General features: G+C 39.5%; 1 protein-coding gene across 1 annotated transcript in view; it reads right to left on the reverse strand.

The window, feature by feature from the left end:
• Positions 1-13,840, reverse strand: part of LOC121269118 (deoxyribonuclease-1-like) — a 39,066-nt gene that overhangs the window by 13,435 nt on the left and 11,791 nt on the right. The window contains exons 2-6 of the mRNA XM_041173589.1: positions 7,774-7,921; positions 7,613-7,701; positions 6,466-6,549; positions 3,582-3,697; positions 2,346-2,458 (exon numbers count right to left, since the gene is read on the reverse strand). Of these exons, the coding sequence (XP_041029523.1) occupies positions 2,346-2,458; positions 3,582-3,697; positions 6,466-6,549; positions 7,613-7,701; positions 7,774-7,921 (550 nt within the window). The remainder of the gene's footprint in view (positions 1-2,345; positions 2,459-3,581; positions 3,698-6,465; positions 6,550-7,612; positions 7,702-7,773; positions 7,922-13,840) is intronic.

Raw genomic sequence — 13,840 nt, forward strand, 5'->3', positions numbered from 1 at the left:
GAAGGATAAATTTATGGGATTAGATGAAGAAGGATGGGAGGAGACTCGAGTGAAGCATAAACACCAGCGCAGATCTATTGGGCTGAATGACCTGTTCCTTTGCTAGAAAGACTTTGTACCGTATACACTCAAGTAATAGCTGGTCTCATGTAAAAGTCGACCCAGGTTTCTGAGGGATAATGGAACAATGGCCAGAATTCCTCAGCTGGCAGGTGGAGGCGGACACAGAGCTGATCACTGCCCACAATCAGCTGCGTGCCGTCATATTATGCGGGTGGGCTAATTAAGGCCAGCCCAGCATAAGACACGAGCTGTGATACCTGTGCGGGGCAGGGGGAGGAGAGAGAGTCGGGGCCAGCGCTCTTTCGCACATGAGCTCGACAGAGCACTTCAATCTTCCTGAAGCACGGAGCTGCCTCAGGGCAATCGAAGGGCTTTTGAAATTATTAAATATATGGAGTAAAAATTTAATTAAACACGGCTCCTCATGGGACATGTTTTGGTATTTCGGAAAAATTATTTATTTGATTAATAGAAGCTTCAGGAAACCTCATCCCGCTCGTGGATTGGGTATCCTAAAAAAACGTGAAGGCCGCTTGGCCTTTTTGCCAGCCCGCTAGCCTTAAGGCTGGACGGGCAGCGTTAACAGTTATATTGGGCAACATTTCCCCCCCCCCATCGAGGGGGGGGGCGATGTGCGGGAGTGGGCACGGGAGAGCGGGTTCCTGATCGACGACCCGGTTGGGGGTGCGCCGCCATTTTACGTGGGCGGGTCAATTAAGGCCTGCCCAGCGTGAAACATCTGCTCGGAAGCGCTGTGTGCTTCCTGTGCGGGCAGGGGGGTTTCCCTGAATCGGGAGCAAAGTGCTGCCTCTGGGAGATCGGTGGAAGTGGTGAACATTTTTGGAAGTGTACAAAAAAAACTCCTGACATGTCCTCTGAAGTGACACTGTCACGTGAGCTGGGACATGTCAATTTCTTTTATTTCAACATTTTATAAACATTCAAAATAGGCTATTTACATATTGGCGGGCACGCAGCCGACTCCGGCGCGCCCCCCGCTGAATGAAACATCGCTATACTGCGCGATGATGTCAGGATGCACGCCCAATGTCATCATGAGTCATTTTGCGTGTCGGCCTCAGCCCTGCATGCCGACTGAAAAATCCTGCCCAATGTGTTCTTATATAATTATTGGTGTACACTAAAATTGCGTAAATGCAAGTTACTACCAGCAATGATAATTTCCTGAAATTGCTTCAGATACCATGCCCTAAGATGTTGATGGCAGCCATAATTGGTCCATGACATCTGCAGTTTCCTACTGTTGCCTTCTGCAGTATGGCTGATCAGGGAACTCTCCAACTCTTTGCTGCCTGACATCAGACGAGGAATTACAGGCTTACAACCAACCCGTTTGGGTATACTATGAATGTACCTTTCATGGCCATCAAGTCCTGAAGTGGGACTTGAATCTAGAACATCTAGCCCAGAGGGAGGGATATTACCACCATGCTACTAGATCTCCATGGTTATGCTGCTATACCATTAGATTACCTACACTTAAAACATAATATGGAGCATGGTACCAGAGAATATATGATTAATGAAGCTATTTGTGATGAGTTATGAATCCACTCAGTGGTGGGATGCCAGCAAGATACCAACAGTATTGCCAGGTCAGAAACTACCCTTCTGCTAATCTCGCCCTCTAAACCAGCCAATGCAATGATAAATAACCTAATGTCATCAAATCATTCAAGAAATTTGGGATATCCAATGCACTTGATGGGACAGAAGATGATTATTTGTGAAGTGATTTGGCTGATGACGACATGATTGTTGATGTTGATGATCCATATGACGATGCAATTCAAGAAACAGATTGGGATGAGTTGCTTGGCATTGAAGACAAGGAAGAGGGTGATTTTTAAATAGATTTTAGTATATATTAAGTTAGGTAACAAGATGATGGGAGAGGATGTTTACAATTAATGTAAACTAAAGTGTGATATCAATCTTTAATTTTAGATTTAAAGTGGAATATGGCGATTGTGTGTGGTTTTGCCAGAAACCTAAGTTCCGGCAACTGCTGCTTAGCCTACCAAAAGCATGGGATGCCAGCAAGATGACAACAGATATGGTGCTGCTTACTGGTAATTAGTAAATATTTTTCATGTTTTAAGATAACAGTTGCCCCTCGACATTCATGGATTTCAACCCCTTGAAAATATTCCGCATGTATATGTTGAACCCCTACTTTTTGCCTAAAAGTTTTGTCTAAAAAACAACTTATACAGAGTATACATGGTAATACATTTGCTACTTAGCTTAATCAACTACACCTCTGTATTGAAGTGATCCCTTGCATCAGCCCAAACATCATACAATGCATCAACCTCTCTGACAGCATAACTTGGACTGGTGTGGATAGCTACGAGGACGAAATCCTTGACAACTGTCAAAACACATTGTACCAGAGGTTATTATCAAAGAGTTTGCGAAGGCTGTTACTTCTTAGATCTCACTCATGGAAGGTTATTCTGAAGACGAGAGCTATATTTAAATTTCTATTCAGGGGATGATAAAAATTCTATTCTATATCATTGCTTCCAAAAGCCATAGAAATAAAGGTAAAATATCAAGGAACACAAACACCACGAGTTTCCAGTTTTGGCATAATTGACTCCAAATTGTGCTAGTTTTCAGGTTTACACATTCTAAAATAGATATATAATTACATAGAAGTAAAATAACTCATCATAGGGTGAAATGCATGTTGCAGAATTAACGTGCCCCATGGGGTAGTAAGTTGCACATTTGTGACAATCATTTCCCATATGGTGAGTTCCTGATCTCAGCCTGTTAAGGGAAGCACCAAAGTACAAGGGCTGGGTTTACCTCTGTGTAAGTGAATGGGTTTTGAGTAAGTTAAAATCAGGCCCCAAGTAGTGTCTCACCAGGAGAGAAAGAGCATCAGATGGTGAACTACTGAATGACCTGCATCCTCATGCTGAAGAAAAGTAATGGGAAAAAACTGTAAGAACAGTTTGCCTTTCATTCCTTTCTGGCTTGGGTTGGAAGGAGGAAAAAAATAAAGTAATAACGACCAATAAAATTCTTATAGCACTATGGTACCACTTTGTAGCCTCAATAATAATGTCATCTGTTACTTTATGTCACATGGTTCATGATATAAAGTCAAATGAGGCTTGGAGACTAAAACCACTCAAACCAGTTCAATGTCTTCATGATACTGACTTTGTAAAGGTCAAGTATGCAGCTGACAGTGTCCTGGTGCTGCTTAATGTTGACATTAAAAATCTGCAGTACAAACCAATTATCCTGAGTACCATATTTCTTTCTCAGAACACAAAGCAGTGTAATGCGGCAGTAAATTATTTGTACTCCCAACTAAGGAATTGGTTACTAACAGCATATTTCATCAGGACTGAAGCAGGTCTCCTTCCTATACTTGGGTCTTGAGCCTTGGTTTTTCATTTGTCAGCAGGCTCGCCAGAATAAATTAGCAGTTTTAGTGTAGCCAAGATTTTCTCAAAAATAAACGTTTGAAATCTTACTTGTAGTGAGCGAGTGGAACTTCACTATAAAAGGCTCGCGGATGAAAGTGTCCGTCCCACACTGTTCACAGCCATCATCAAAGTGATACCACGCCATAGGCTTGAGAATATTCTCACTGTCGGAAACAAAACAAAACATGAGAATGAAACAAAGTCAGCAGCCATGTTCAACTGCCAGGTTAATTGTACTTGAGCACTACTAAAGATTTGCACAATTTTTCAAGTTTATTGAAGTCTAAATGTGGTCCATCTGGAAATGCTTCTTTGAATCCTTACCTATAGCATTTCAAACAGCAAGATCTACTCTTTCTGTCCATTTTTCTCCCTGTTTCTCCTGAAAGCATTGCTTCATGTTCATGGGTGTTTCCATATTGTAAGGATATTGCATATGAACTTTTGTAGCTTGTGGAGTTAAGTAACTGCTGTAAGTATGTCAATGCCAAGCTTTGTTAAGTCCCCAAATTAGATCACATCAATTCTATTGCTGTATTGTTTTGAGTTGCATGTTTTGTGAAGTTTCACTCAGAAGTGAACAGCTGTTGCGCTCCGAGTATATTGTGAATCAATACACCATGAGTACTGCTCACCCTCTGGTACCTATCTATGTGCCCATCTTTCACTTGCGAGATCAGTAAACTGATGGTATGAGATCATCCTGATTACCTGACAAACACAATGTCACGTTTTTCAGCAGTGGTTACTGCCTATTGATTAGGAGTAAAAGCTTTATCTCTTTCCTAACCCCATGATACTGGGGCTAACTGTCATGCCTTAATGACTCTCACAGCTAGAATCAGCTGACGCTGCACAGAGGATCCTCTGTTTCGTTGGCTTAATTAAGATCTACATTTTTAAAGACTTATCTTTTGAATAGATAAATTAAAGTTAAATTAAAGATATAATTGTGCACTAACTGGTTCTGCCTTAAAAATATCCAAAGACTCTGCCTCAGCCACTTTTTGAGGATGAGAATTCCAAAGTCTCTCAACTCTCTGGGAGAAAACAAATTTCCTCATTTGTCTTAAATGGGCAACCACTTATTTTTAAACAGCGACCACTAGTTCTACATTATTCCACAACAGGAAACATCCTTCCCACATCCACCCTGTCAAGTCCATCTTTAACCTAAAATTTAACATTGAAAGCACAACATCCAAAAATTATCACAACTGGAAAAGCCATGACCAAAAATGATAATCAGATCTTAGCAAATAAAACAGATTCTGGATCGTATATGCACTTTTGCAATAAATTGCTTTTACGGCTTTGGAAATGTTAATTCGAAAAATTGTGCTTTATCTAAAAATCAATCAATAAAGCCAAGTCCACATGAAATTTAAAAAGGACAGGAATGAGGTAAAAGGGTTATTGTTTCCAATTAACTTCAGTTAACCTCGAAATTTTGAAGTACTCACCAATCTTCAAACTTTCTTCACTGATAACAATTAATCTCTAATTGATCTCAGGATGTTTCTTAAAGACAGTAATCGGACAACGTGACGTAAGGGACAGGCTAAGTTAAACATACTTGCACCTCAGTGGCAAGATAATTTGCATCATGTGATGTAATATTTTAATTTTTATAAAGGAACACATCATCTGACTTACCAAAGTGATACTATGGGAATACCATTTAATTTAAATCTACATTACTTGATTTTTAACCCTCAAATTTCCCAATTAATGCAATAAATCTGCATAGATCCCAGATGTAATTATGATGGAAGAGAGCTGCCTGTTGGTCAGAGTGCTGATACAGTGGACAGTGAACTGGGAGTTATCAATTGGGAATGGAAATGCTAGACAACAACGTTACTATAATAGAATGATATAATAGCAGCCATAATAGTTGAAAGTTGGACTGTCAGTGGTAGATACTGAGGGCGGAATTCAATCCAAGTGACAGGGGTCTCGTCCGCTGGCTGGGGCGCTGGCGAGAGCCCCGTGTCGTCTCCATTGGGAAAATGACCTGCTGAATTAAGTGCCAGTCAGGCTGGCCTGACCTAGGATCAAGGACCCCATGCAGCAATGGAAATCCCAAGCAGAGGCTGGCAGCTCCTCATTGCCATCAGCATCACCAGGGGAACAGTGGTAGCTGCCGATAATGCACCCACCAGAGGCCCAGGATCAGCGAGGAAACCAGGCCACAGGCGAGTTGAGGGCGGGAGGAGAATTGCAGGGAGGATGTTGCTGGCTGTAGTGGCAGGAGAGGGGTTGGAATAAAAGGCAGGGAGGCGGCTCTTGGCAGGGTTTTGCTTTTGGAGCTTGCTTCATTTTGACTGTCCTGCCTGCCACTGGTTGAATACCTGCGGCAGTGGGATGAGGGCTCTTAACTGGGCATTAGTTGCCCACTTAAGGGCCTCAATTGGTTTCAGGGTGGGAAGGCCGTCCACAAGCCTTCCTTCTCCAGATTTAATCGGGGCAAAGGTGGGAAGGTGGCGGGGACCCAACCCCACATCCTCTAACTTGATTAAATGCTCCTCCCCACCCCCACCTCTAAACTCAACTTGGGAGAGGGCATTAAAACTCATCCCGAGTATTAACTTTGGTACATTCGGTTCTGGGGATGTGTGGAATAGTGAAGGGGAAGTTTGCCATTCAGCTAACTTATTCAGACATGGAAACCTGCCAGAAAGGCACCAGTCTACATTACTCAAATGTGTCTTTTGTTGGGCAGTCATAGAATATTATTTGTGTAGATTTCACAGACTGTCTGCCTTTCATTTTACGAAGCAAGGAAAATCATGTAGTTGTGAGATGGGAGAATTAACAAGTCGAGAAAGTAGAGCAAATAAATGAATTTAGTCAACTTAATCGATTCGTCCATCACTGCAATGATGGGAGGTCAATTGATGAGCAACCTGTACTGAAGTAGGAGACTTACTTATAAACAAATGCATATTTTTCCCTGTATGCACTGCGGCCAAGGTAATCAGAAGTGATGAAATTGTATTGCAGTTTAGTTGACCTGAAAGAAAAATAATTTATGTGCTTATTTGAAGTAATTCAAATAGATTGATGTACAAAATCTTTAAGCTATGGTCCAATATGAAAAATAAGCTATCTTAAAATACAATGTATTACGTGATGAATCCAAATTTTGGTCTCAGTCACTGAGAGTGTGAATTCTGTTTGTATTTTCAGTTAGTATATCTAATTTGACTAAAATGCAACCATTGGTCAAAAAATCTTATTCAAGAGTAATATAAACGATTTATGCCTTACAACAGAAAGAAGAAACTTATTGTTAATGTGAATAGCCATTGTTCAAAATGGTAATGTTTGGCATAACACACAGTTGGTGTGGTGTCCCAGAAGGGAAAAAACAGCTCAGACCAGTAGTTTTATTTCCCAGTTTTTTACTGTTTCTTTGTTCTGGTGTTCAGGTTTGTGGATAGGCTTCCCCACCTTTTCATTACTGCATCGTCCTTCTAAACACCATCCAACAATTTACCTAAGTTTTCAAAACTGTTTCTTCAGTCCAGCTTCCCAACATTCCTCTCCCACCCACTGATCAGCAGTCGCATCCCACTGGTTTTGAGCAGGAGATTGATGGGGTTTATGCAGATAGGGCCCGCGAATTCAAACCTCGCAGGTCTTCTGTTACTGAGGTCGGGACAGATTAACATTCATCTCTGCTCTGACCTGCATAACTTCTTTAGGAGGAGATGGTGGGGTAGTGGCAACGTCACTGGACTAGTAAGCCCAGAGTAATTCCCTGGGGACGTGGGTTCATGGTAGCTGATGGAATTTAAGTTCCATTTTTTTAAAAAAAAATCTGGAATTGAAAGCTAATCTCAGTAATGAAACAATTATTGTTGTAAAAACTCATCTGGTTTGGCCTACATGTAACTCCAAGCCCACAGCCATGTGGTTGACTCTTAACTGGCCTCTGAAGTGGCCCAGTAAGCCAAGGGTAGTAAGGGATGGGCAACAAATGCTGGCCTTGCCAGTGATGCCTACATCCCATGAAAGGATAAAAAAACTCCAGCCCCAAAATAAATTCAAGGCTGATGCTCCTAATTACTTACCAATTCAGTTCCATCACTAGTTTTGTTATTGCTGAATTATCAGCTTCCATGACTTCTTCGATGGTGATAAGGTCATACCTTTGTAAAATCTAAGAGAAAATGAAAATAAATGTGTGCTCAATCTACTTCTATCACAAAACATTTGCTTTGATTTTGTTCACCTGGATGAGAATGCCAAGGGTCACATGATTATTGACTTTTGACTGATCAAATCTCTGAATGTTAAATGCTGAAATCTTAAGCCCTTGACTTCCCTGCAGAAAACAGCCAATCAGAATCATCATCACGAGAAATGCCATTGTTATGAATCTTGAATTAAAAGAGAAATGAACAATTAAATAAGGTAAAGACTTTTAAGACTTGAGTTGAAGTTTAATTATACATGTACCAGCCAAGGTACATTACAATATTACAAGATATTGATCTAATCAATTTGATATGTCCTGTTCTTGTGTGCAAATGCTAACAGTTTTACTGGATTTTTGGGATTCACATTTTTCTGATGACTGATGCATTGAAATTTCAAACTTCTTTGTTGTGTTGATAAAGATTATAGAAGAAAGCACAGTTGCTGTCAATTTATCAAAATAACCCCGTCTTACCATACAAGTGTAGAACCTGGTATCATGTAAACCAAGAATGCATATGTTGTAGATTCTTCCTCTTCCCTGAATTATCATAAAACCATGATTAAGACTCATAGAATTGTTGCTTACTCCAATTTTATTCTTTCCAAAACTTCTGTTGAAATGCACACCTCTTTCCTCCTGCAAACTTTATAAACCAGACGCTACTTCATTTAATCCACAACTCACTGATTTGTCTTTGTATTCTCTCCTATTATTTCAATGTCTATACACCCTGCGCCATAAGCCTTGGGCCTTAGCCTCTTTGAATAAAAAATATTGACTGAAGCCAAATATTTTTCCTCCTCCCATGGTTCCATCCTTTTATGGAGACAACAAATTTTATTGGAACGCGACCTCATGTATTGGCAACTGTCATGAAGAGCTACTAATGTGAATAATGTTATTGGAAATTATGTTTAAATTGGACTTGTAGGGTGTGTGTCTTGTGTGTGGCTTAATTGGATTAAAGCCAGCTAGTCTGGGTGCTTTGATGTATAATAGTTTTGAGATGTTAATTAGATAAATGTAAGGAGTTAGAATGTAAAGGTGACATTTGCATTTGTTGAATAAACTATTCAAAATAATGGTAAAATCCTGCACCTAGCTGGGAAATGCCAAGCAATGTGTTTGTATTACTAATAAAGTTGGTGGAATGAAAGGATTATTGTTAGGAGAGGTAACATTTTTTTAAAAAACTAGTAATACAATGGAAATTTTACATTCAAATGGAAAGCTGGGTATAAACAGAAAGGAGTTTTGTGTGTGCAGGTCAGAGGCATGTAAGATCTAACCAGCCTGTAAACCAACAACTGTGTCTGCAAATTGAAAGGGACCTCATTTTGAATTTTTAAGGTCAAATGTGCTTTGCCTGGTTTGTTACCTTGGTGAAGATTTACCTGGAAATGGTTAATTTGGGAATTTGTTTAAAAGTTATTATGGTAGTAATTCGTAGACATGTGTCTGTCTTTAAATTGATTGTTAAATTGATAAATGTTTAATTTGGTTTTGTATAAAAAAACCTTTTGAGGCTGGATGGTTTTATTCCTGAATTCAGAGCTGCATCTCAAACATACCAATTGAAAATATAGGTGATGACAGTTTCCCTCTGGGATTTAAGCAACTCGACCTTTACCAACTGCTGTGTCATAACAGCAACCTTCTGCAATATGACCTAAATGGTCATTCTTCAGAAGTGAGTTTAGATAGTGAGCACTGACAGACTATTTTACCATGAAGGGCATTCACACCATGTTCAGCCAGACTTCCATTTCAGCAAGGGTCAATGAATAGTGGGCAAAAGTGAGATCCCTGTTTGATCTAGGGATGCTAATGCTGCATTGCTAGTTCAGCATAGTCAACCTAGGACCTTCTTGGGCTGTATGGTTCAATTCCACACAGTTTGGCACTTTAATTAACAAAACCGTCAGGTCTGTTCCTTATTCTAGTTTTAAGGTTGTTTCAAGAAAATGGTGTGTATCCCTGGGGAGATTTTCTTTTCATTTCAGTGCAGAATAAAGAAAATGCACATTTATTTTTTTCCCACAAATTTCTCTTTTAGAAACATAATTTTAAGCAGACACAGTGCAAAGTGAGTTACATATCGCACTATGATTCTACAGCCTCTGTCCGTGAATATAGACACTCTTAAAGCATTAAATATTTTACAACTAAAATCACAACACCGCAAATTACTGATAATACTTACCCAAATGTTATTGTTTCCTTTCATTAAAAATTCATGAAATTCAATAATAGACAATCATAGATTTTTCAGAAAATATATTGAAATGCAGAGTTTACAAATATGTACAAGAACAAGATCAACATTTCTATATTTGAAAATCAGGGTAATCTAAGAAAATTCAGAAAATAATATTGAACTTACATGTACTGTACCTGTGAACAAAACACTCTTCAGTACAAAATGGATCTCAGAAATGAGACCACATTTAGTTTGTTTCCTCTGGGTATTAATATACATTTTGGCTTGATAAATATTGTTAATTTATTATTTTAGGACATGGGAAAATCTGTTTAAAGACACCTGCTTTCAGAATTACACCATGCTGTGTGAAGGAACATGTGTATGTATATAAGGAATTGAGAAACATTTTCTGGGAAAACACCTAATTTCAAATGCTTTGCTGATAAAATAAGGGCCCTTTATATAACACTACACCTGTTACCTCCACATAGAAATCTACCATGTTCAGTTTCTTTTGTTGATTATCCCTTCTGTAATTGATTAAAATAAAAACAAAATGTCAGGAATACTCAGCAGGTTAGACAGTATCTGAAATGTCTATTTCTCTCTCCACAGATAGTGCCTGACCTGCTGAGTATTTCCAGCATTTTCTATTTTATTTTTGATTTCCAAATTCTGCACCGTTTTGCATTTATAAAAATTGAATGTTGACAGCTTGCACTAGAATCATTGCTGTTCTTCCATGCAGTCAGTCACTGGGCCATGTTGTTCTGCAGCAACCACGCACGATTGCCTATTGAACATGTGCTCCTCTGAAACAATAAATATGTGTAGAGTATATCAGACTTGTAAAGGAAGAGTTTACCAAACCTATTTAACCAAAACTACTTTTTTCTGCATAATTAGGCCTATATTGATTCACTTGTCTCTGTTACGAACAGTCATTGTGAAAATCTTGAACATTTTGGCAGGTCTGCAAAAGATCCTGTCCAATTGTAAAAGAAAATTTCCACATCTTTGAATTCCCTATTATTTTCACTGAGATGTGCTTTTTGAAAAACTATAACTGTGTTAGCATAAATGTCACCTCAGTGCATTTCATTTAAAATAATGTAATTTATCTCTTATTTTATAAAACTTCTTTCTGAACAATCAATATATGAATTCATGACTGTTGGCATTATCATCAAAAATGTTTAGGGCAAATTTTTGTACAGCAGACTAAACTATGTATGCTCCACAGAAAGAAGAGGAAATTTTGCCTAAATAAAATGCATACATAGATTTACAAAACTGGGTAAACTACATAGAAGCACAGCTTTAAAAAAAGCTCTGGAAGCTTATTATCCTCAGTGTGACTTTTCATGGCCCTGTGTACTTTCTAATTTAAAACCATAAAATATTGAATAAGACTCAATGACAGTGCATGCTCTCATGAGCGACCCAGGCCATAGGCAAATGTATTCCTGTATTAAGTACTTGAACAAAAAACACTATTTAGCAAATGCTGGAAATCTGAGCCAAAAACAGAAAATGCTGCGAACAGAAAGTAGCACAGGCAGCATCTATGAAGGACAGACAAGTTGATGTTTTGGATGTGTGGAACCATAGTTAAGAGTAGAAGATACAACTGATGAATAAGAACAGATATGTTTCTTTATCCTGGCTGAACATATTCCTGGAGATTTCAACAGGTGGCCTTAATTAATTAATTAATTAATTAAATAAATTGCACAGGTCAGTTTTGGGAATATATTAATAGGTTATGCATTTTTTGGAAGATGAGATGATGAATGTCTTTTTCCAATCATTATAGCACAATGTGAAATTCCATCATTTAAGTGTACTTCCAAAACCCAGATAAAAATTGTTTATGTAAATGGTGAACAACAGCACAGATCCTTGTGGAAAACCACTTCTTTTCCTCAGCAAATTCTGAGTCAATACATTAACAGCTGCTCTTTGTTTTGTGTTTTGTAACCAACTTGTGATATTTTTGTGTATTAAATGGGGAAATTCATTGTTTGAATTGCTGGGGTGGTCGGAGGCCACCTATTGAAATCTCCAGGAATATGTTCAGCCAGGATAAAGAAACATATCTGTTCTTATTCATCAGTTGTATCTTCTACTCTTAACTATGGTTCCACACATCCGAAGCATCAACTTGTCTGTCCTTCATAGATGCTGCCTGTGCTACTTTCTGTTCGCAGCATTTTCTGTTTTTGGCTCAGATTTCCAGCATTTGCTAAATAGTGTTTTTTGTTCAAGTACTTAATACAGGAATACATTTGCCTGTGGCTTGGGTTGCTCATGAGAGCATGCACTATCCAGCAGTATGTTTGGGGCCTGCCATGACGATGGACACCTAGGGTTGCTAACTCTGGCTGGATGTAATCCTGGAGGTTTTTAACATGTGACCTCTGGCCCATCCAGAGGTTTTATCACACGATCATCTGGTCCTTCCAGTCAAACAATCATTTTTCTCTTCTCCAATGAACAAAAATATACAAATAAAGTGAAAATAAGGACAAAATTAATTTAATGCTCCGAAGATATTTTTCCTTGTGTTGTTCACAGCAGTATCTATAGAGATTAATTTTTAGAGATTCCAGGGCAACCCTGGAGGGTTGGTAAACATATGGGCAGCACAGGGACATGACAAGTTTATAAATTTCCCTTTTTTCTGTGGTGAAGTCCTTTATTAGTTGTGCCCCCTCAGAAAAAGGGCACTTTGGTTTTTCCATTTGGGGACAATGGAGTTGACCATAAGACCATAAGACATAGGAGCAGAAATTAGGCCATTCGGCCCATTAAGTCAGCTCCACCATTCAATCATGGCTGATAAGTTTCTCAACCCCATTCTCCTGCTTTCTCCCTGGAACCTTTGATCCCCTTACCAATCAAAACCTATCTATCTCGGTCTTAAATACACTCAATGACCTGGCCTCCACAGCCTTCTGTGGCAATGAATTCCATAGATTCACCACTCTCTGGCTAAAGAAGTTTCTCCTCATTTCTGTTCTAAAAGGTCTTCCCTTTTCTCCGAGGCTGTGCCCTCGGGTCCTAGTCTCTCCTACTAATGGAAACATCTCCCCCATGTCCACTCTACCCAGGCCTTTCAGTATTCTATAAGTTTCAATTAGATCCCCCCTCATCCTTCTAAGCTCCATCGAGTATAGACCCAGAGTCCTCAAACGTTCCTCATATGTTAAGCCTTTCATTCCTGGGTTCATTCTCGTGAACCTCCTCTGGACCCTCTCCAGGGCCAGCACATCCTTCCTGAGACACGGGGCCCAAAATTGCTCTCAATATTCTAAATATGGTCTGACCAGAGCCTTATAAAGCCTCAGCAGCACATCCCTGCTTTTATATTCTAGTCCTCTCGAAATAAATGCCAACATTGCATTTGCATTCCTAACTACTGACTCAACCTGCAAGTTAACCTTAAGAGAATCCTGGACTAGGACTCCCAAGTCCCTTTGCACTCCAGATTTCTGAATTCTCTCCCCATTTAGAAAATAGTCTATGCCTCTATTCTTCCTACCAAAGTGCATGACCTCACACTTCCCCATGTTGTATTCCATCTGCCACTTCTTTGCCCATTCTCCTAACATGTCCAAATACTTCTGCAGCCTCCCTGCCTCCTCAATACTACCTGTCCCTCCACCTATCTTTGTATCATTTGCAAACTTAGCCAGGATGCCCTCAGTTCCTTCATCTAGATCATTAATGTATAAAATGAAAAGTTGTGGTCCCAACACTGACCCCTGCAGAACTGCACTAGTCACCGGCCGCCATCCTGAGAAGGATCCCCTTATCCCCACTCTCTGCCTCCTGACAGACAGTCAATCTTCTATCCATGCTAGTACCTTGCCTCTAATACCATGGGCTCTT

This window comes from Carcharodon carcharias, chromosome 23 (genome assembly GCF_017639515.1).
Source record: "Carcharodon carcharias isolate sCarCar2 chromosome 23, sCarCar2.pri, whole genome shotgun sequence".
Taxonomy (NCBI): Eukaryota; Metazoa; Chordata; class Chondrichthyes; order Lamniformes; family Lamnidae; genus Carcharodon; species Carcharodon carcharias.